Here is a 20695-nt window from a genome sequence, read left to right as displayed (position 1 = left end):
GTCTGCGAGCTCGGTTCCGGAGGTATTGATATTATCCGGCCACCGCATGAATGTGCTTAGTCTACGAGCATAGCGTGTCATGTTATAGAAAACGGGATCATTCAATGGGGAAACAGTTACATCTCTATGCTTCGCATAGCATTCATAAATCTTTTCCCCTCTGTTATTTATCATAGCTTGGTACTGTTCAATGGGACCCATCCGAGTTTCATCTTCGCCTATTCCTATGCTACTTGTGTTACCGATGCAAGCGCAGTTGAATGTAGCGTAATTTGTAGGGTCCACACTACGCTTAGGTAGCGAATCGCTTTGATCAATGTTCGACATTGCTATCCGAATTGATATACTCTCATGATCAGTATGCTTTATACCGATATTGAGCTATGCACCGTTGAAATATGTGCTTGGTACCGATCGAATGATAGGCCCCGAGGTCACGGAAAATTAGAACGTCGACTGCTCACAGAAAAAAGGCACGTAGCTCATATCCGTTCCTGGTACGTGTTATCAATAATTAGAATGTTAGTAAGAATGCCACGAGTACAATCACGCGGTGATGATTAATACCTAAAAAAAAAAATGACATCTTGACTCATGCATTAATTTAAAAAAATTAAACTATAGTGTATCGGAACTTAGTTTTACTTTACTGAGATTAGTTTTACTTTTCAACTAACTTGTCTGTCGATACATTCATTTAATTACGATCCCGAGAAGTCGGATCGATTCCCATAATATAACGATTCAGTGCCGACCTTATGTCTTATACTTTAGCTGACACTTACTCAGTCTCATTGAAATAGCATTGTATAGTGTACGAGCTCATTTATTTCGAAAAAGAGCATAATATATCAATGATATCATTGTGCGTCATTGCATCGATTCACTTGCTTAAATCCTCCAGATTGATGTTTCGATGTCGCTTCACGAGTTCCATTCTTGTATCCATATATATCAACAAGCAGCTATGCAAATCCACAGCTTAGATAACTAGGGCTCTTGTATGTCATTAACATTATAGACAGTCATTCGACGATATCCAACTGGCATTGATGCTTTCGATACAGCGCAGTATGTATAACGTCACGCTGATCAATTCAATTTCAACAATGGGACCCGCGCACAATTATATGGCTGGATTTTCGTTGAATATTGACGACACCCACAAATCGAAAGATCTCTTTTTCCTGCACATCTATGATGCAATTATCCTTCCAATGACTACGAATAACTTGAGATTCCGCAGGATTAATATCCGAATCAAATAATACGAGCGTATCTTTTCCAGCTTTCAAAACTTGCACTGACGCGTTCGCTCTATGTCGCAACACTACAATATGTGGCCATACAAAACGATGTATAGTTATTTTTTGTAGTACCATCCCTACGACTTATTTCAGATCGCAGTTTACTGAGTAGAGCTTAATACTAATACCTGCATAATTTTTTGCATGTCTAGAATAAGGCTAATTAAATCGATAGTAAAACGCCAGTGGCGACTAATAACGTTATAATGTAAGCTGCGGCGGTGCTACTATAATGTTAGGAGCTATTAAAGCCGAATACGCTGAAGTATAGCATAGATTTTGCATATAAAATGTATACACAAATTTCCTGTTAAGGGTAGCCTCTGCGAAGCTGCTTATGCCTCGATGATCATAGTACTTATGAGCTATTGGATAGCGCATATACAATGTATCATATAGAACTTCGTCACTTTCGGATAGTACATATACCCCTGGGATAGAACTTAGACGCTATAAAGATCGATGTTCGCCTACGAATTCTCGCTTTACTCATGTCGTATGCTCGATAAATTGTAAGTTGCGGCGAGCAACTCATTTTTAAAGTCCCTAAGACGCTATTGAAATGAACTCTGACTCGCTATTATCCTCAAACCATGGAATTATCACGAGTATCACCTTCGCTCACTGAAGAAAAGGATGAAATTACATCCGGAGCATATTCCTTGGCGAGGAATTATATCATGTACGAACTCGACGGCTCATGCGTTAAGGCAAATACGAAAGCAGAGAGAACCTTACGGCGAGTTGGGGATGAAATGTTTGAGCGACACCGAACTATCGTAAACGCGCTCTCTAAACGTCTTCGCTACTGTGATGTAGAAGTCGATGAAAAATATGAAGAATATTCACCCGACGAGCGAATGTTCCTGACGATAGCTGATGGAATTTTCAAAGATACCCAAGAAAATTGGGGTAGGATTGTCTCTCTTTTTGTGGTCGCTAGCATTCTTGCTCGGAATAAGGAGGATGAACATCGCGGTGATCATATAGAAGGTATCATACAGACAGTTGGGAGTTACATTGGTAGTAGAAGACGAAAGTGGATAGCGCAAAACGGAGGATGGGTAAGCGATTTTACAAGCCTTACTAAGGATTTAGGAATTATAATCTATAGCTCGAGGTACTACGATCCCCAGAACCCTTATCATCCCTCGAACCTTAGATTCCGCCTTATAATTTTGTTCTCAACTTTTCCCACAAAGCACTGTAATTTACTTTCCAAGCGCAGCGAACTTCGAATTACCTAACAAGTAGGCTACGCTAACTTTCTGTAAGATTTGGAAGGCTAACATTTTTAATATTGTTTCAGGACAGTTTTGTAGGATATTTCGATAACACAACATTCGGTAACAATAAAGTTTGGAAGAGCCTCATGTTTGTTGGAATTGGACTGACGTCTATTGCAATGGCATTAACACGACAGCGATAAGTACAGCTCGAAAGGGCTTCAAAAAACGCCCAACAAAACTTTCAAAGATTTCAAAGGCATTCTCCAAAATAGATCGATCACGGGTGGCGTCAATAGTGGTTTTCGTTGCTACGGGAGCGATATGTTTACGTATAAGCAATATCGAAGTGCTTTGAGTTATGGTTATTATAAAAGGATTGTGCTTGATGATGGAATTCATACATTGCCTTTATCTCTGTAATAAATGGATCGAATACGTACATTGCATGCTCCGTTTCGGATGATCGTAGCTGGACCGAGCAGTAGCGGGAAGAGTTATTTTACTTATGAGTTGGTGAAGAACGCAGAGAAGATGATTAGACCGGCTCCTGAAAAAATTGTATGGCTGTATAATAATTATCAGGCGTTGTACGATAAAATGAAAGGGGTAGAATTCTCGCAAGGGCTCTCCGAGCTCAAAAAGTTACAGAAAGGAAATAGGCACGTTCTCTTGGTGATCGACGACATGATGACGGAGGCGAAAGAGGCCAGAGATCTATTCACTCGATACAGCCATCACGCAAAGATCAGTGTCGTGTTCATCTGTCAAAACTTATTCTATAGGGGCCAAGGCTTTCGGGATATGACCCTGAGCGCGAGCTATATCGTGATATTTAAAAATCCTCGTGATGCGAGTCAAATCAGTTTTCTTTCACGTCAAATGTTCCCGGATAAAGCCGGATTCCTTACGGAGGCTTATAAAAAGGCAACTCGAAAACCGTTCTCGTACATACTGGTTGACGTGACGCAAGAGACAGACGAAAATTATCGTCTTCGCAGCAAAATATTCCCACATCAAAAGTTGACGGTATATCAAGAATAAATACAGCTCGCGTTGCAGATTTTAGGGCATTCAACATGTCGAAGAGGGGAAGTAACATATCTCGAAAACGATTGAGCGACTATCACGTTAAATTAAAACTTTTGAAAAACGCTAAAGGGAAACAACGAAAAGAACTTTTATCGAACAATCAATTTTTAAGTTGCGTTTGCCAGTGCGTTCATAACTTGGCTTCAGGGACAGTACGTATCTCCCCGTCTAGAAAGTTAAGGCTTGGAAAACACAAATCCGATATCAGACAATTGCTGGCGCAAAAAACTCGCAGAGGTCAACGGAGGGTGCTACAAAAGGGTGGATTCCTCTCAGGTATAAAGATTATGATAAAATAGCAACTTTTTTCTAACTAGTCTGTTTTAGCTATATTAGGCGCTGCAATCCCCGTCATCGGGAGTCTGTTGGGTAAACTTTTCGGAAAGAATGCGTGAACTACAATTCCCCGCATTTCGAAGCAAGGACGAATGGGAAAAGAAATTTGATAAACATATATCGAAAATTAAAAGCTCTCCATTAAATGCTTCCGAGAAACTAGCTCTGTATAGGCATGGTATTGCTCAACTGAGAAACTTGAGAAAAGACGTAGACGCAGCGACCGCCCGCCCTCCCGCCGCACACACGGGGCTCGCGAGCCCGTAGCGAAAGAAAAGCGCCCGCAAAAGAAACGCCCGCGCCGGATTCCACAACCTTCGTTTCCCAGGCTTTATAAGAGACAGCGTAAGCCTAATCCCCGTATATACGGGAAAGAATGGGAGACGTAGACTATTTTGATCCGAAACAGCCCAACTCGTACAGGGGTGCTTATTTGCAAAAGGAAAAAGAATGGCTTAAAGGACAAGATACTTATACTTTTCATTTTCCGTTACGTAAGAAATTTAGGCGTGAACGTGTAGTGGTCTCCGGTATCAATGCTCAGTTTCAGAGCGATTTGATGGATCTGCAATCTATTTCAAAGTACAATAGCGGTTTTCGTTTTGTGGTGGTGGTGATTGATATTTTTAGCAAATACCTTTGGATGATAGCGATTAAAAATAAAACTGCTTCAAGTATGATTTCTGCTTTCAAACGTGTGTTTCGTGAACGCGTACCGTTAGTGTTACAAACCGATCAAGGTATAGCGAATATACCAATCGCGCTTTCCAGAACTATCTAAAGGAGAACAAAGTTAGATATTTCTATACGAGGAGCGAATTAAAATCGTCTGTCGTCGAAAGGGTGATTCGTACTATGAAGGCGATTATGTATCGATTTTTCACAAAAAATAACACGAGGAATTACGTGAGCGCTCTCGATGACTTTACTTACTCCTACAACAGGACGTACCATCGTAGCATTGCCATGGCCCCAAACCAAGTAAATTCGTCTAATCAGGAATCGGTTTGGAGAAGACTTTACGGATTTCAAGAAGCTAAACAACCCGACCTCGCTGTAGGAGTACCCGTCCGTATATCGAAAATTCGAAATCTTTTTGAGAAAAGCAGCCTACTCAACTGGCAACGGGAAATTTTCTATATCGCAGACGCCCAAAAGGGGGATCCCCCAATGTATCGCTTACGTGATTACGGTGGTGAAGTCATCCAGGGTAGATTTTATAGAGAGGAGCTCCAACGCGTAAAAGAACCGCAAACTTGGCGTGTCGAGAAGATTATAAGAAGGCGTAAACGCGCGGGACGAGAACAGTATTTAGTACGCTGGTTGGGATATGGAAGTGGATTCGACAGCTGGGTCGATAAGAAGGATATCGTCTAGTCGGAACCTTTATCAGTTTTTGGCGCAACTAGTAATCATACTGGTCATCGTATCGTTCTCTCTCTATAATCTTACCATTTCGAATGGGAACAAAGAGCTTTGGATATCACTGCTCTCCTCTTGCGTTGGTTATATGCTTCCGAATCCCAAGCTCAAAATATGAGCTACGTCACGCTATTTTCGAACGCTTCCATGGATAAATTTCCTGATAATACAACAGCGAGTTATTGCGTTGAATTGGACGTCCCGAAAAACGTGGAAGATACAGAAGTTTCTCTGGCTGAGATCTCCTTCCCTACGGATTATCAAAAACAGTATAGGATCACGAAGAATAGGTATGGGATCAGATCGCAAAAGAGAACAAGAAAATTTCATTTTAAATTGGGAGAATACGACTCGTTATATGACATGTATAGATCGTTGGAAAGAGACAATCCTGATGCAAAAGTAACATGTTTCCCTGAAAATCATAGTATGTCTATCTCTATACCTCATAACGAGGTAACCGACAAATTGCGACCAGAGACGGACATAGGGCATAGTAGCTTGCTACGCCTCGGAGAATTGTACGGTGCTCTTATGCATAAGGAAACGAGGGAGGAGTTATTGGTGTTTCATTTCCCGAATACTAATTGTACATTGTGGAATTATTTTTTCACCGAGGGTATCATTCATTTGAACTTTCGCATGCGACATGATCCGACTATCGATTTCGTTTATGTTCATTGTAATATCATTGAGCCACAAGAAGATAGCGGTAGGCTCTTACCGTTGTTACGCGTCGTACAGGTGAACAATCGTAAATCATTTTCGAAATATTACACGAAGCCTTTTTATTTCCCTGTTAATATAAATAGGCTAGAACGCGTCGAAATATCGCTACTTGATGAGAAGGGTGAGAAAATACCCTTTCGAAGTTCTCCTTCGAGTGTTGTATTGCATTTTCGTAGACGGGGAGTTGCATTATGAAATATATTCATATTACGTCACACGAGTCTGATTTTACTATCGATCTCGCGAAACCGATAGATTCTGGTGAATGGGAGATAGGGCTTGCCGAGTTGTCTTTTAAAAATAATTTTCAGCCCACGTTCGAGCCTTACGACGGCTTATTATGGTACGTGAATGATGCGGAAGGCGATAATAATTTTTATTATTTCCCGGCTGGTGATTATCATGATAAAATTAGTTTGATGAAGCGTATCAATCACGATCAGAAAAAAGCACGATTTATTTGGGTAGATCAGTGGTTCCCAACCTGTGGTACGCGTACCACTCGTGGTACGCGAAGGTCTTCCAGGTGGTACGCGGGAAGATTCTGTTTTTTTTACGATCAAAGGGAGTTATTAGTTCAGGTGAGGTTGATTTTGAGTTTTTTGAAGCCGTCGTCTCCCACTATTCCCCAGCTGCTAATTTTCCCTTATACGTGGGAATGCGAGCAAGGATTTTGATCCTTGATGACTATCAAGACGAAGAAACGAAACCGACTTGTTGCGCCCATACATGACTTTCGATGCGGAGTAAGCAAACGTATGCCACGCATCGACAAGCTATTCGCTAATCGCATTAAATAAATTGACTTTTGTTGTGTGTAGGTATTTCATTACGCTGTTCTTCTTGTGACTGGTGGTGAAAAAAACAATTCCATACATCCCCTCAACCCTGGCTGATAATGCTTAGTTCAGGGGTGTCAAACTCAAATTGAATCGCGGGCCGGATCGAATTCATGAAATCAACTCTGCATCAACTCTATACCAGTGAATCTGATCACACGGGATCAGAAAGGATAAATGTTCGAGGGTAATATGTAAAACTACTATTATCAATGACGAAATTCATTGGTGAATCAGAATTTTTTTCGCGCTTTGCGCGACTTTGATGACTTCCTTGCTTAACATTACCAGTAACCACTCGCGATTTTGTGCGCATAATAAGCATATTATTAAATAGATTAGTCCGGAGTTCACCGGAAATGGACATAGACACTTTAACCTGGGTATTTGGCTCATCAGCTCGTTCATTTCGACTATGCCCTGGAATGCGGCCGTAGGCTACACGAGTAGTCGAAATGCGGCCGTGAATGGCAAAAAGGTTGGCCACCCTTGCTTTAGTATGCGTATGCGTTGTTATGAATACAAGATATTTAACTGTCAACGCGGACGTTGTAATTTGGTTTATTACTGTGGATGTGATTGATGATATACCGTAATCTTTTTTTTAATGTACTCAGAATTGCTATGCGGGCTGGATAAAATCGTCCAGCGGGCCGGATCCGGCCCACGTGCCGTATATTTGACATCCCTGGCTTAGTTCAAAAGAATGTATTAATACACCTCGCATAGGTTAAATACTCGAGTATGACGTCACAAATGATGGAAACGAGCGTAACTGATATAGGTGGTACGCGAGCACTGCATAAAACCTCAAAATGGTACGTGGGTGGAAAAAGGTTGGGAACCACTGGGGTAGATGGTTCTGGTCCGGTCTTGATAGCGGGACCTTACAAGAGTTCTAGCGGTCCGAGACTTTTTATGGATAATAGAAACCCCGTTCTCAGAGGAGGCGCTCGTTCGGAGGTAGAGCTAGATGGTGGATTACATAGACGAAGAAAAATTCACTTTCAAGGGGAACCTGTGTCCGTGACCAACGTTTTAGTTTATACGGATGTCATCACCCCTCAAATTGTAGGTGATACGAGTGCGCCTCTACTACGCAATATCCGCGTTACGACAGGAATAGATGAATATCAGCATATGCTATTCAAAAAAATATATTTCTTTCCTCTGAATACGGAGCGAATAAGCGAGATACGCGTTATGCTTCGTAATGATAAAGGCGAAGCTATAAAGTTTGGGAACGCACCTCTTCATCTCACACTTGCTTTGAGACATCATGAGGAGTCATTATTGCTGTGATCGGGAGGCGTTCAGAAACTATTATCACCAACAGAGCGGTGGTGATATCAATTTTTTTCGGGGTAAAGTGCAGAGAGGTCATGGACTTGGAAACTTATTTCGTTCGTTCGGAAGAAGCGTTATGCCCCTAATTTCGAAAGGTGCAAAATCACTCGGGAAGCGTCTACTACATACCGGTGCGCAAGTAGCCTCTGATGTTATTAATGGAGAGAATGTCGGCGATAGTCTTAAAATACGCGGAAAAGAAGCCGCTGGGAACGCTCTCGATTCTTTACTGAGAAAAAGAAAAATGCCAAGACGGAGTCGTAAGATCACGAAAAAGAGACGTCGCAAAGATATTTTCGATTAAATATATATTACACGACGATAAGCATCATTTGTTACTTGAGACTTGATAGATGGCGGAGTTAATTCATGTACAGTCCCCAGAGGGGGTACATCCCTCATTGGATTTATTTCACATTCCCGCGACACAGACTAGCGTCGAAAAGAAAAGAATCATCAAGATAGCACCGATTTCGAACAACTCCAGCGTGATAACATTATGCTTTGAGGGGTCAGAAGACTTTATCGATTTGAGCGAGAGCTATTTCTTATTTCATTTACAATTAAAGAAAGGTGGCGAAGCAATTGGTGCCGATGATGATGTTGGAGTTGTAAATAATATCTTGGATTCCTTGATTTCTCAACTACAAATTAAAGTCGCTAACGAAACTTTGAAACAAGATATAAAAGTACAGTGTTATTCGTCCTATCTGCACAATTTATTCGCTCCGCTTGACGTGCAAAGTACCACACTGAGGGCCTCAGGATGGAGAAAAGATACTTTAGGAAAAATGGATACGATTGGTGGAACTAACGCCTCGGCTAACAAAGGATATTACAACAGGAGTAAAGCCTATAAGGATGATAACGTGGTGGAAATACGTGCAAAAATCCATCACGGACTATGTCTGCAAGACCGCTACATCCTACATGACGTGCCTCTCGAGTTTGAGCTTACCTTGAATCCGAAAAGCTTTTTCATGATGGGAGATGCTACCGGTCAATTCACCTTAACGAAAAAGGAATTACAGTTATGTAGCGTACGAGTCAGCGATGATGTGAAGACAGCGATGATGGTTAATGCCCAGGCGAAATATCCGTATATCGACATGAAATTGATCACCCGAACATTTGCGGCTGCTACGACGCAGATAGATATCGGGAATCTATATAGCGGGACTCTACCTTCTCGCCTAATCATTGGAATGGTAGCTACGAAAGCCTTTCAAGGAGATGTTACGAAAAATCCTTATAATTTCATACACAATAATATGCAACGACTCGAACTGAAACTGAACGGATTTCTGATTCCGGAGGGAGGTTATGAGCTAGATTTCGATAAGGGTCATTACACGGAGCTTTACCATAACCTGATTGAGGGTACGGGTGCAATGGAGAGAAACACAGGACTCCTAACACCTGAAGAGTTCGCTAGTGGTTTCTGTCTACTGGTTTATAATTTGCGCCCTGATGATTTGGATGATTGCTTTGACTTACAAAAGAGTGGTACCTTAAGTTTACGGATCACATTTCCTGCTGGCGGGCTAACAGCGGAAACTACTTTGCTCTGTTTCATGGAATTCCAGAAGCTATTGCAAATCAGTAGCAGTCGTAAAGTGACCGTGCTATGAACGGGGATGAAATATACCAAATATTGTGGTGCTGCGAGTCAACAAAACATATTTTCCTTGGCACATTTCCTATCGATCGACTGCCGAGGCGACCCCCTCCTCCTTATGCTATCGTGATCAATTATGACGAAGCTCGAAAAATCGGAAGTCACTGGATATGCATTTACGCGGATGAGGATGAGACACATTTTCACGATAGCTTTGGCTTAATGCCACTGAAATACGAGATTGCGTGCTTTATAGAACCAGAAAATTATACCTGCTCTATAAAGCGTCTGCAGCACAAACGTTCCAGAGCGTGCGGTCATCATTGTCTAAGCTTCATCGTCCATAAGGCGCGCGGATGGAGTACGGAACGTTATTTAAATTCCTTCGGTGAAGATCATCGCAAGAATGATTCGATCGTGCGACGCTTCGTCAAGGAGCTGAAGCAAGAATATGAAATTGTATAAATGTATATGCGAATAAAATCAATAGTTTCAAAGTTTGCTTAGTACGTTTAAGGGCGATATTCGCTACGTTAATTATAGCAATCATCTCAATCAGCAGTAGCGACTTGCTTTCGGTTAGGTGATAGTGGCTACATATTACCATTATCTAGCAAGAACCAGGAATTTGTATTGAGTGACTTCGCTCCTACAGCAAACGCAGCTTACATTACGGCGGTACTGAACATCGAGTAATAAGCGGGACTAGGCAGGCTACCCTTAATACGAATTTGCATTTTGCTGGTACAATCTATGCTATAGTTGAGCGACTTTGATACGACCTCAGCACACTTTTTTTTGATATAGCTGCGCAACGATCTAGACTTGAACGTCGGCGTCTGGGACAGATGTGATGTTATAGCCCGCAGTTGCATAGCGTTTTAGGAGGTAAATTATAGCATAGACATAGGTTATAGATTTAATTCACTGTCGGAAAAGCATCAGTGCACTAGCTATTAAAATCACATATCTAAAAGCAGCAGCTTATGGACTTGTAAAATCGACATAATGCAAATCACATATCTAAAAGCAGCAGCTTATGGACTAGTGGCTTCATATTATCATCATCTAGCAAGAGTCAGGAATTTGTATTGAGTGACTTCGTTCCTATAGCCCCGATTGAGTGACTTCGCTCCTACAGCAAACGCAGCTTACATTACGGCGGTACTGAACATCGAGTAATAAGCGGGACTAGGCAGGCTACCCTTAATACGAATTTGCATTTTGCTGCTACAATCTATGCTATAGTTGAGCGACTTTGATACGACCTCGGCACACTTCTTTGATATAGCTGCGCAGAGATGTAGCCTTGAACGCTAGCGTCTGGGACAGATGTGATGTCAGTGATCTGAAATGTTATAGCCCGCAGTGGCATAGCGTTTTAGGAGATAAATTATAGCATAGACATAGGTTTAGCTATAGATTTAATTCACTGTCGGAAAAGCATCAGTGCACTAGCTATTAAAATCACATATCTAAAAGCAGCAGCTTATGGACTTGTAAAATCGGCATAATGCAAATCACATATCTAAAAGCAGCAGCTTATGGACTAGTGGCTTCATATTATCATCATCTAGCAAGAGCCAGGAATTTGTATTGAGTGACTTCGTTCCTATAGCCCCGATTGAGTGACTTCGCTCCTACAGCAAACGCAGCTTACATTACGGCGGTACTGAACATCGAGTAATAAGCGGGACTAGGCAGGCTACCCTTAATACGAATTTGCATTTTGCTGCTACAATCTATGCTATAGTTGAGCGACTTTGATACGACCTCGGCACACTTCTTTGATATAGCTGCGCAGAGATGTAGCCTTGAACGCTAGCGTCTGGGACAAATGTGATGTCAGTGATCTGAAATGTTATAGCCCGCAGTGGCATAGCGTTTTAGGAGATAAATTATAGCATAGACATAGGTTTAGCTATAGATTTAATTCACTGTCGGAAAAGCATCAGTGCACTAGCTATTAAAATCACATATCTAAAAGCAGCAGCTTATGGACTTGTAAAATCGGCATAATGCAAATCACATATCTAAAAGCAGCAGCTTATGGGCTAGTGGCTTCATATTATCATCATCTAGCAAGAAACAGGAATTTGTATTGAGTGACTTCGCTCCTACAGCAAACGCAACTTACATTACGGCGTTACTATACATCGAGTAATAAGCGGGACTAGGCAGGCTACCCTTAATACGAATTTGCATTTTGCTGGTACAATCTATGCTATAGTTGAGCGACTTTGATACGACCTCGGCACACTTCTTTGATATAGCTGCGCAAAGATGTAGCCTTGAACGCTAGCGTCTGGGACAGATGTGATGTCAGTGATCTGAAATGTTATAGCCCGCAGTGGCATAGCGTTTTAGGAGATAAATTATAGCATAGACATATGTTTAGCTATAGATTTAATTCACTGTCGGAAAAGCATCAGTGCACTAACTATTAAAATCACATATCTAAAAGCAGCAGCTTATGGACTTGTAAAATCGGCATAATGCAAATCACATATCTAAAAGCAGCAGCTTATGGAGTAGTGGCTTCATATTATCATCATCTAGCAAGAGCCAGGAATTTGTATTGAGTGACTTCGTTCCTATAGCCCCGGCAAACGCAGCTTACATTAATACGGCGTTACTGAACATCGAGTAATAAGCGAAGCTAGCCAGGCTACACTTAATACGAATTTGCATTTTGCGGGCACAATCTATGCTATAGTTGAGCGAGTTGAAATGATACGACCTCGGCACACTTCTTCGATATAGATATAGCTGCGCAAAGATGTAGCCTTGAACGCTACCGTCTGGAACAGATGTGATGTAAGTGATCTGAAATGTTATAGCTTCAACCTGCAGTGGCATAGCGTTTTAAAATGGGAGATAAATTATAGCATAGACATAGGTTTAGCTATAGATTTAATTCACTATCGGAAAAGCATCAGTGCACTAGCTATTAAAATCACATATCTAAAAGCAGCAGCTTATGGACTTGTAAAATCGGCATAATCTCAGTAGTTAGATCAAGGGTCGGCAACCTACGGCCCGCGGGCCGGATCCGGCCCGCCAAGCCAAATCGTCCGGCCCGCGATATCATATTAGTTATCACAAGAATACGGCCCGCCGTTTCATAATGAGTTTCAATCTGCAGTGCAGCACTCTTGGAAAGAATGCGGCATTGCTATTCTACATTGTATAAGTTCATTGTTACGCCATAAAACGAAGGTGGTTGAAGTAGGTAGGAGATAAAGATTATCTGTAGAGTAGACTACATCAGCAGGCTACTTATCAATCGGGTGTGTCTCGCAACTGCATGAAGGTCTACCATACTTTTCGAAGGGTTTACCTCTCTGATGGGGTGTGAAAATAAAGGTGTCCTTCCTCTGCTTGCTGGAATCAATCAATCAATCAATCATTGAGTTATATTTTCCATCTGAACAAGTCATACACAATGTGCAATGCGAGCGAGCGAACAGATAGGAGGATGTCGAATGACACGCAGTTGCGATCCTATCATTCTAACATCCACCTCGGCCTAGAGTGCCCGATGTCACAGTTCTTTTCGATGTTGATCTTTTTGAAGCCGCGATCCTTTCTACTAGTTCTTTCCATTCCTAGTGAGTGCTTTCTTTCTTCTCTCGGGTCTTTTTCTGGGCTTTTTTGTCACCTTACGGCGACGGAGTGGGAAGAGGAGCCTAGATAAACCTCCGACGGGAATCGAGCCGGGCCGTCAGATTGGTAGGCGCTTATCGTCACCACTATACGCTATGCCCCCCACCAAAAACGCTTAGAACATCTCAGACGCAATGACAAAATCTCAAACTTACACTGTTTAATAATAGATAACTAGCCTCTGTAGGTTAGTTATTTATAGTTAAATTCACCAGAAGGCATTGTGCGTCAAGACAACAAACCTGAATAGTGTTTTGGCCACAATGATGAAAACTGTTTGTATGATTAGGTCTCACAAACTGAATCACCAACATTTACTCCAGATAATATTAGAAGCAGAGAATTAATATGACGATGTCCTGTATATCTGCTATGTTGGCGCAAGTCGAGCAGCTATGCTTGCACGAGTGTGTGAACTGAGAAATGAAATAGCAACTCTCCTCTAAAATATGAATATCGCCGACTCATAATCTTGTAATCGAAAAGGATTATATAATCTTGCTTTCTTTGTACATTTAACGTCACATCTGAACAAATTGAATTTGCGATTTCGGGGGAAAACAGCTGAATACATGAGATGTTGAGGCGCATTCGAAACAAATCTGAGACCCTGGGAATGTCAACAATACAAAGAAATTATGCTCACGTTCCTATACTGGAGGAGAGAAAACCTAGTACCAACACTACATTTGTAACTGTGATGCGAAATTTAATTACTGAATATTCACCCGCTTTCCCTAAATTCCTTTTCTACAAGTACTCCGTTTAATGTGGATGCCAATAAAAATGCTTGAAAATTTCAAATGGGCCGTCTTGAAATGCGATGCAGTTGAATGGAATGACAAATTTCATACAAAGAGCATATTGCAGAATGACTTTACAAAGAGTACGTTCTTGAAATTGATCTTTATCCCAGCTTGACCAACAATGCAAAAGAAATTGCACCGATTTTTGGTAGCACGTACGCATGTAAACAATAGTTTTCAACAATGAAATTCACGACGAGCAAGCTAAGATCACTATTTCGGACGCCCATTTAAAATATGGTCAAACTCTTGCTTCATCTGACTTGTTACCAGAAATTGAAAACCTTTCACAAAGCAAGCTGCGTCAATTGACACATATATTCTGCGTTGTTGAAGTGTAAATAAATGTGTTTTGTTATTGGTATGATTGAGATTGCAGCGATGTAGGATAATATACCGAAGTGAGCATAAAATATAGTATTATGAAAAGTTCCGGCCCGCGAAGAAGTTGTACACTCGAAATTTGGCCCGTGACTACCAAAAGGTTGCCGACCCCTGAGTTAGATGCTTGCTACAACTCGCAATTTATCAACTTTAGGTCGTGAGTAAAGCAAGAATTCATAGACTAACATCCATCTCAAATCCGAAGTGCATACCCGCGTAATTATAACCAAATTTAGTGCGAATCTATACGGAAATGTAGCCTAAATCACCTGCGTCATTAGGTGAAGTGCATAGCGCGATAGTTGTGATAAATGCGAAATTTTCCGAGCGTAAATTGCGTATATGCGATGTCGGCGTTTTGATCTGAAATGAAATGAGCGAATTTAAATATAGGTGATAAACTATTGCTCTAGCTAATTATTATAACCACACCGAGATTCGAGTAATAAGCGAGCCTAGATAGTCTACCTTTAACAGAAAACTTGCGTATACATTCGAATTTGTGCGACTTCGGCTATATTGCCGGTTAACATTATAGCCACGCGCAGGACTCACCATTACGTTAGCTATTGGAGAAATCTCAACGTAAATCAATCTGCGTTCACAATTCGCGTAAGCTAATGCTGCATCGAGAAATTATAGCTAAATTGAGTTTAAATTGACACGAAAATACATTGGTCTTACCTCAGCTGCGATACCTGCGTCCCTGCGCACATGGCAATACTTGTAATAGAAATGTGAAGTTTTCAGAATGCGAATTGCTTTACGTCGGAACTAAACATTCTAATTCGTAACGCCAGCGCGGCGTTTTCTTGGAAACGCAACTATATTTAGAATGTTCTAATTCCCATTATCGATGTGGCCCGACTTTTTGGAATCGCAACTATATTTAGAATGTTCTAATTCATATTGTCGATGTGATCCGACTTCTTGGAATCGTAAGCAACTATATTCGTGCCGCATTTACACGCGTCAATTTCTTGGAATAGTATTCGGCAATATGCGCGGTGCATGAGCTTTGCGTGATCGTAGGCCTTTATGGTTGCGATATCTGTATTATTAAGTTGCATTTGCAGAATTCCCCGAAATCATTGACTAATTAATGATGACACAGCTGTTATAGTCTTACATTTATGTGTAATAACTCGAAAAAGGTGTTGTCTCGGAATTTAAGAGAGAATCGGCGGTTATATTCTCAAAACAGCTCAATACGGGTAGTTTGCTCAATAGCCTGGTGGTGAGCGACGTGACATTATACCCATCCAAGCCAGGTTCGATTCTAGCTAAGGTAAGTTTTGGCGTGGTAATGAGTGTTATAGGTGCAGCAATCGACATCGCGCTGGTTGATGCGGCGCTGTGCACAATATAGATGCGGCAATCAATGCGGTGATGATGTGGCAATGGATGATGTGGCACTATAGGTGTGGCGCTTGATGATGTGACACAGATGAATGTGGTATGTGATGTGCCAATGGGTGGATGATGTGGCAATAGGTGTGCTATAGGTGCGGCAATGGGCGTGCTATAGGTGCGGCAATGGGTGGATGATGTGGCAATAGGCGTCCCATAGGTGCGGCAATGGGCGGATGATGTGGCAATGTAGGCGTGGCAATTAGGGCGACGTGGCCTTCTGGGATTGGTGCGTCTATAATCCAGATACCCTCACTACTGCCGTAGTCGTTTAATCCACGGTATTCGACGGTAATCGACTCTCGGCGCTATAGCACTTTTATCTGGGATAAAAATTTACCTCGACTCAGCAGACAGTAAAATCACATGAATATCATCATGAACAAACATAATTACGAATAAAGCTCTCTAAACGCCACTCTCCAGCACCATAGTAAAATAAACGGTTTCATACTTGACATTTTGGGTTGATTTCAATTTTTGATGGTCCGCCGGTCCGCCTAATATTTTTGGAAATTTTACCGGTCCGCAAGGTTAAAAAGGTTGAGAACCACTGATGTAGACAACTTTGTCAGAATGAAGCAACACGGTTTGTCACCACTCACCAGCAGTGTACGCACAACGTCAGTGTTGCCAGACAACAACTGCTACTGTTGAACGTTCTTTCTCCATTCTTGGCAAGCTACTTAGTAAGGAGTTTGGACAGACACTTTCAACCCGAGAATGTAGGAAAGTATCTTTGTTATGTAGGAATATATCTTACAACGAATATTAATTACTTTTACCATAATGCGTGATGTAACTACTGGAATTCTTCATAGGTAAAGATTTGTCAGTTTTTAAGGCCAAACTACTTCTTACGGACAGACAATTCCAACCAGAAATGAAAATAAGTAGTACAATTCTGACATTATGTGAGAAAACACCTAATACGAAGTCAAAATTAAGTTTTTTAAGGTCGAAAAATGTCAAGATTTTGATTTTTCAGATCAAAATCTTCCGGTTTTTAGATCGCCCTGCTGATAAGTATATTGACGTCAGCTAGGCTTATGTGTCAAAAGTAGGATCGTCGGTTCCGATCAAATACTTTTAGCAGGTACTCGGCGGTCGCTACATAAGAAATCGCAATCTTTCTTGCCAACTCAAAATGACTAATGACAATACCCATCGGTAAAATCGACAATATTGTCAGTATGAAGCAGCAGAGTGTTACCAGCGTACTCAAGCAGTACTCTGAACTTCTGTTCTACCATGCAGCTAACAACTTCTGCTGTTGAACGCTTTTTCTTCATTATTGCGAAGCTACTTCGTAAGAACAATTAATTCCATAGAGAAATGTATAAAAGCACGACAATTCTAATGTTTGTGCAACAATGCGTAATTCAGCTACTTGAATTCTCTACAGGTCAAATTGTTGCCGGAATCAAGTCTTGTCTAAAAAGGTCGAATGTTTCAATAAATAGACAAGGAAATATTCGACTTAGTGATGACGTTTTATTGTTATTTAGATAAGTAGCCTCACTGCATGTTGTGAGAAGTATGTGAAAATTAGAAAAAAACAGACCAACTTATTATTTTTGTCCTGGGCCGTCCTGATAGAACGTCCCTTAACTCCTGCTGACAGAACATATGATTCCCAATTCAAGAGTTGAGGCTGCTATATTCTGTTTTTTTAAATATTTTATCGATCGCCAATACAAGAATATCTTTCATCATAATTTATTACAACTGAAAATATTTTATCGCCACAAGCGATTTTCTGACTTGTTCAGGGTCGATTTCCACGACCTTACCCTCTCTCCTAGAGTTATCTATACATGTATGGTTCTCTAAGTCTGGTATATATGATGAATATAATTCGGTAAATTAGTTAACGATATGTAATGTAAAATCGATATGAATCACTCATCACGATGAGGATGGATTCTCTATTGTTTCGGACAGCCGGGAAAGAGGTAGAGACGCCTTTTGCCGAAGGTATTGGTGACATCAAGAGTTTCTTTTCCTTTGTCATATAATATGTTATCCGGACAATTAGCTACATACTTGGATACCTCCTCCTTGACCTTCTTCATCATCTCCACGACGTGAAGTGTTGCGGCATACTTCTTAAACACCTTAGTTAGGCTCTCAATAAGCCAGCTACCCGTTTTTTCTCTGAGAAACGCTACATGATCAGGCTGAGACGCAAATGCTAGCAATACGTCTGGAAATTCGACAACGTATTCCGGGGAAGGTTTATCAATATCATCGATAGCTGCGCCCAGTATTTGACCTCCTTTCAAAACCTCGCGGAAGAGCTGGTTTACCCATTTAGTGTATTCTTCGTAAAACAATCGGTCCTGTCCTTTTTGTATTTTTGAGGTTCCACTACCAACATGATTGCCATGGGCACCGGGTTCTTCATCGGTCATCTGCATCTGGTCGACGGGATTATTGGTATCAAATCCAACACCATCAACTTGATCCACTTTCTCAACGCGTTTTCCACGGCATATCTGGATGAAAATGAGTTTCGGTTTGTCATGAAGAGGTTCGCTTCGTGCGACGATGTCAACAATTTTCTCCACTCTCATTTTACTCCTGTTCGCGCCGATGATAACATCATCCTCAATGCCGTGGGACATGATAATAGCTACAAAAAAATCAACCTCTCTTATAGATGTAACTATTGATGTTATAAAACTGAACATATTTTCAGTATCTACATTTTTTATCGTAGTGACTGTACATCCCACCCGGCTCCATAATTCCTCCATAGCATCAACATCTATTTCCGATCCCTTTCGGGGTTTTTCGTCACCAGGAAATTCGTTGTTAATAAGCAAGACAAGACCTTTTGGATTGTGAGTGATTTGATAGTAAGACTCGTCTCCAATGTGCTTTTGATACGATTGTTGATGGCAATTCTTGAACCAATTCGAACTCCCAGGACTATCTGGAACTGCCTCGTTGTCTTGCTCGGGATTTTCACGAATCATTGAAAGGTCCATTTGACCTTGCATCATTCTTGGCGTTTTCAAACTCGGGCCGTCATCGTTCCTGTGATTCGTCTTTCTAGTAGACTCGCCATGCGAATGAAAGTGCAAATTAACATCCCCGTGAAAAACCGCACTTCCTGATAAAATAACGCTTGCTTTATCCATTCTAATTTTGATCCATATGTATGAGAAATATTCTAAATCAAGAAAACGTTGAGTCATACGCCTATGCGCTACTAAATATGTCTTCAATATTAAATCGTTTTTCATTTATTTGGGGTGAAGGCGACTGCGCTGGAGTGTGTAATAGACTGATGTCACGATCGCGCCTGCTTGTTTCAAAAGTCTGAAAAGCGAACTCTGTGTAAAATCCTTCGTATGTAGCATTCCCTTATGCACTATGTTACGTTAATGAATCACAGAAGCTAATCTTCCCTTCACACTTCAAGCTTAAGCCATCCTACGACCTCGGATTTATGTAATCTGCAGCTTTTTTGAATAAATATCAAATATTCATTGTTTGGTTTCGAAGGCAATCGTGTGTATACTGCACTGTATGGCTGTCTTGCGCATCACATTATCATGATTGTTGAAAGATGAATCAGAGTCATCTTATTCCAATATTCCTGCATGTATGACCTGACCAGGCCTGCACAGGGCATACCTTGAGCTTTTTATCACTATTTAGCATTTTAGCATGCCTATAACTGCGGTATATTCGCCGCAAAGATTATAATGCCAGTAATGCCAAATGTAGCCTATGTCATTTCCACCACCGTGCGTGGCTTTGTAGTAGCCCACTGCATGTTTCGTGTGCTTCTGCGCAGCGAACCGAGATTCCAAGGCTCCACATTGTAACTATAGTTTTCGCTGATATACTCTTACTAGCAAGAAGCCCATAATTTCAGAAAGAATCATTTCTCAATACTCAAATCAAATCTATCAGAATTAATACTCAATTGGATTCAAGAATGCTCGAATCATTGTGCGCAACCGTACTGACTAGTTTTGCGAACTGCGGGAAGGCTCTGAGAGCCAAATTTTTCGTAAAATAGTGTTTAACTGATTGAAAATGTGCCAAATTATCTTCAGTGTTCGAATTCACCGTATATATATAAAGAGCAATGAGCTTCAGCAGTCCATTTAAGCTTCAATTACGCCGCAGAAGGACAATCAAACATCTTTCATTTTCCTCTGCGTAGGGTAGTCATTGGTCAAGTCAAGTTACACCTGCAAAAGTCCACAATTTTACAGCAAAAGCGGCACGAAGATGAACAAGGCACACTTTCCAATGAATCAGCTCGCTAAATGGCATCACGAATCCTATATATGCCTTAACGATCTAGTCTTAGCTTGAATTCATATGTCCAAGATAGGGAGAGCATGTCCAGTAGCAAAACTGGTGAATGATAGTTGGCATTACAAACCGCGTTTTGCCATGGACAGCAAATGAAATGACCCGCGACCTATTATTTCGGTGCACGGCAATGCAACATAACGATTCATAGGTCGTAAGACTCCTATATGCCTAC

General features: G+C 41.1%; 2 protein-coding genes and 2 long non-coding RNA genes across 7 annotated transcripts in view; 1 reads left to right on the top strand and 3 right to left on the bottom strand.

Moving 5' to 3' along the window:
- Nucleotides 1-16451, bottom strand: part of LOC145442952 (uncharacterized) — a 418025-nt gene extending 401574 nt beyond the window's left edge. The window contains exons 1-7 of one of the 4 annotated variants that reach the window (XR_013916202.1): nt 15457-16426; nt 15042-15135; nt 10189-10354; nt 9257-9307; nt 6108-6179; nt 5414-5543; nt 2625-3083 (exon numbers count right to left, since the gene is read on the bottom strand). This is a non-coding gene — a long non-coding RNA (uncharacterized LOC145442952). Of the gene's footprint in view, nt 1-2624; nt 3084-5413; nt 5544-6107; nt 6180-9256; nt 9308-10188; nt 10355-15041; nt 15136-15456 lie in introns of those variants that run through there. The other 3 variants (XR_013916201.1, XR_013916200.1, XR_013916199.1) reach the window with 3 other exon arrangements.
- LOC145443014 (uncharacterized) overlaps nt 1-20695 on the bottom strand; it is a 301527-nt gene that overhangs the window by 57281 nt on the left and 223551 nt on the right. The gene's annotated exons all lie outside the window — the stretch shown is intronic.
- LOC145442910 (induced myeloid leukemia cell differentiation protein Mcl-1 homolog) lies at nt 1006-2975 on the top strand. Its single transcript, XM_080320951.1, has 2 exons — nt 1006-2371; nt 2617-2975. The coding sequence occupies exons 1-2, from the start codon at nt 1901-1903 to the stop codon at nt 2734-2736; spliced, it is 591 nt and encodes a 196-aa protein (XP_080177077.1). The 5' UTR covers nt 1006-1900; the 3' UTR covers nt 2737-2975.
- Nucleotides 18111-19360, bottom strand: LOC145443430 (putative inactive caspase B). Its single transcript, XM_080321396.1, has one exon. It carries the CDS (start codon nt 19326-19328, stop codon nt 18111-18113), a length of 1218 nt encoding a protein of 405 aa, XP_080177522.1. The 5' UTR covers nt 19329-19360.

The sequence above is a fragment of the Botryllus schlosseri genome, chromosome 7, assembly GCF_051294905.1.
Source record: "Botryllus schlosseri isolate E-star chromosome 7, Bs_hap1, whole genome shotgun sequence".
In the NCBI taxonomy this organism is placed as follows: Eukaryota; Metazoa; Chordata; class Ascidiacea; order Stolidobranchia; family Styelidae; genus Botryllus; species Botryllus schlosseri.
Note: the sequence above shows the minus strand (reverse complement) of the source record. Positions and strands in the feature narration are given on the sequence as shown.

What these genes read in the sequence shown, in the direction of transcription:
- LOC145442910 (XM_080320951.1), top strand. Translation starts at nt 1,901, where the DNA reads ATGGAATTATCACGAGTATCACCTTCGCTCACTGAAGAAAAGGATGAA. An exon ending in TAGCGCAAAACGGAGGATGG is followed by an intron (nt 2,372 to 2,616) that starts GTAAGCGATTTT and finishes ATATTGTTTCAG; the next exon opens with GACAGTTTTGTAGGATATTT.
- LOC145443430 (XM_080321396.1), bottom strand. Translation starts at nt 19,328, where the DNA reads ATGGATAAAGCAAGCGTTATTTTATCAGGAAGTGCGGTTTTTCACGGG.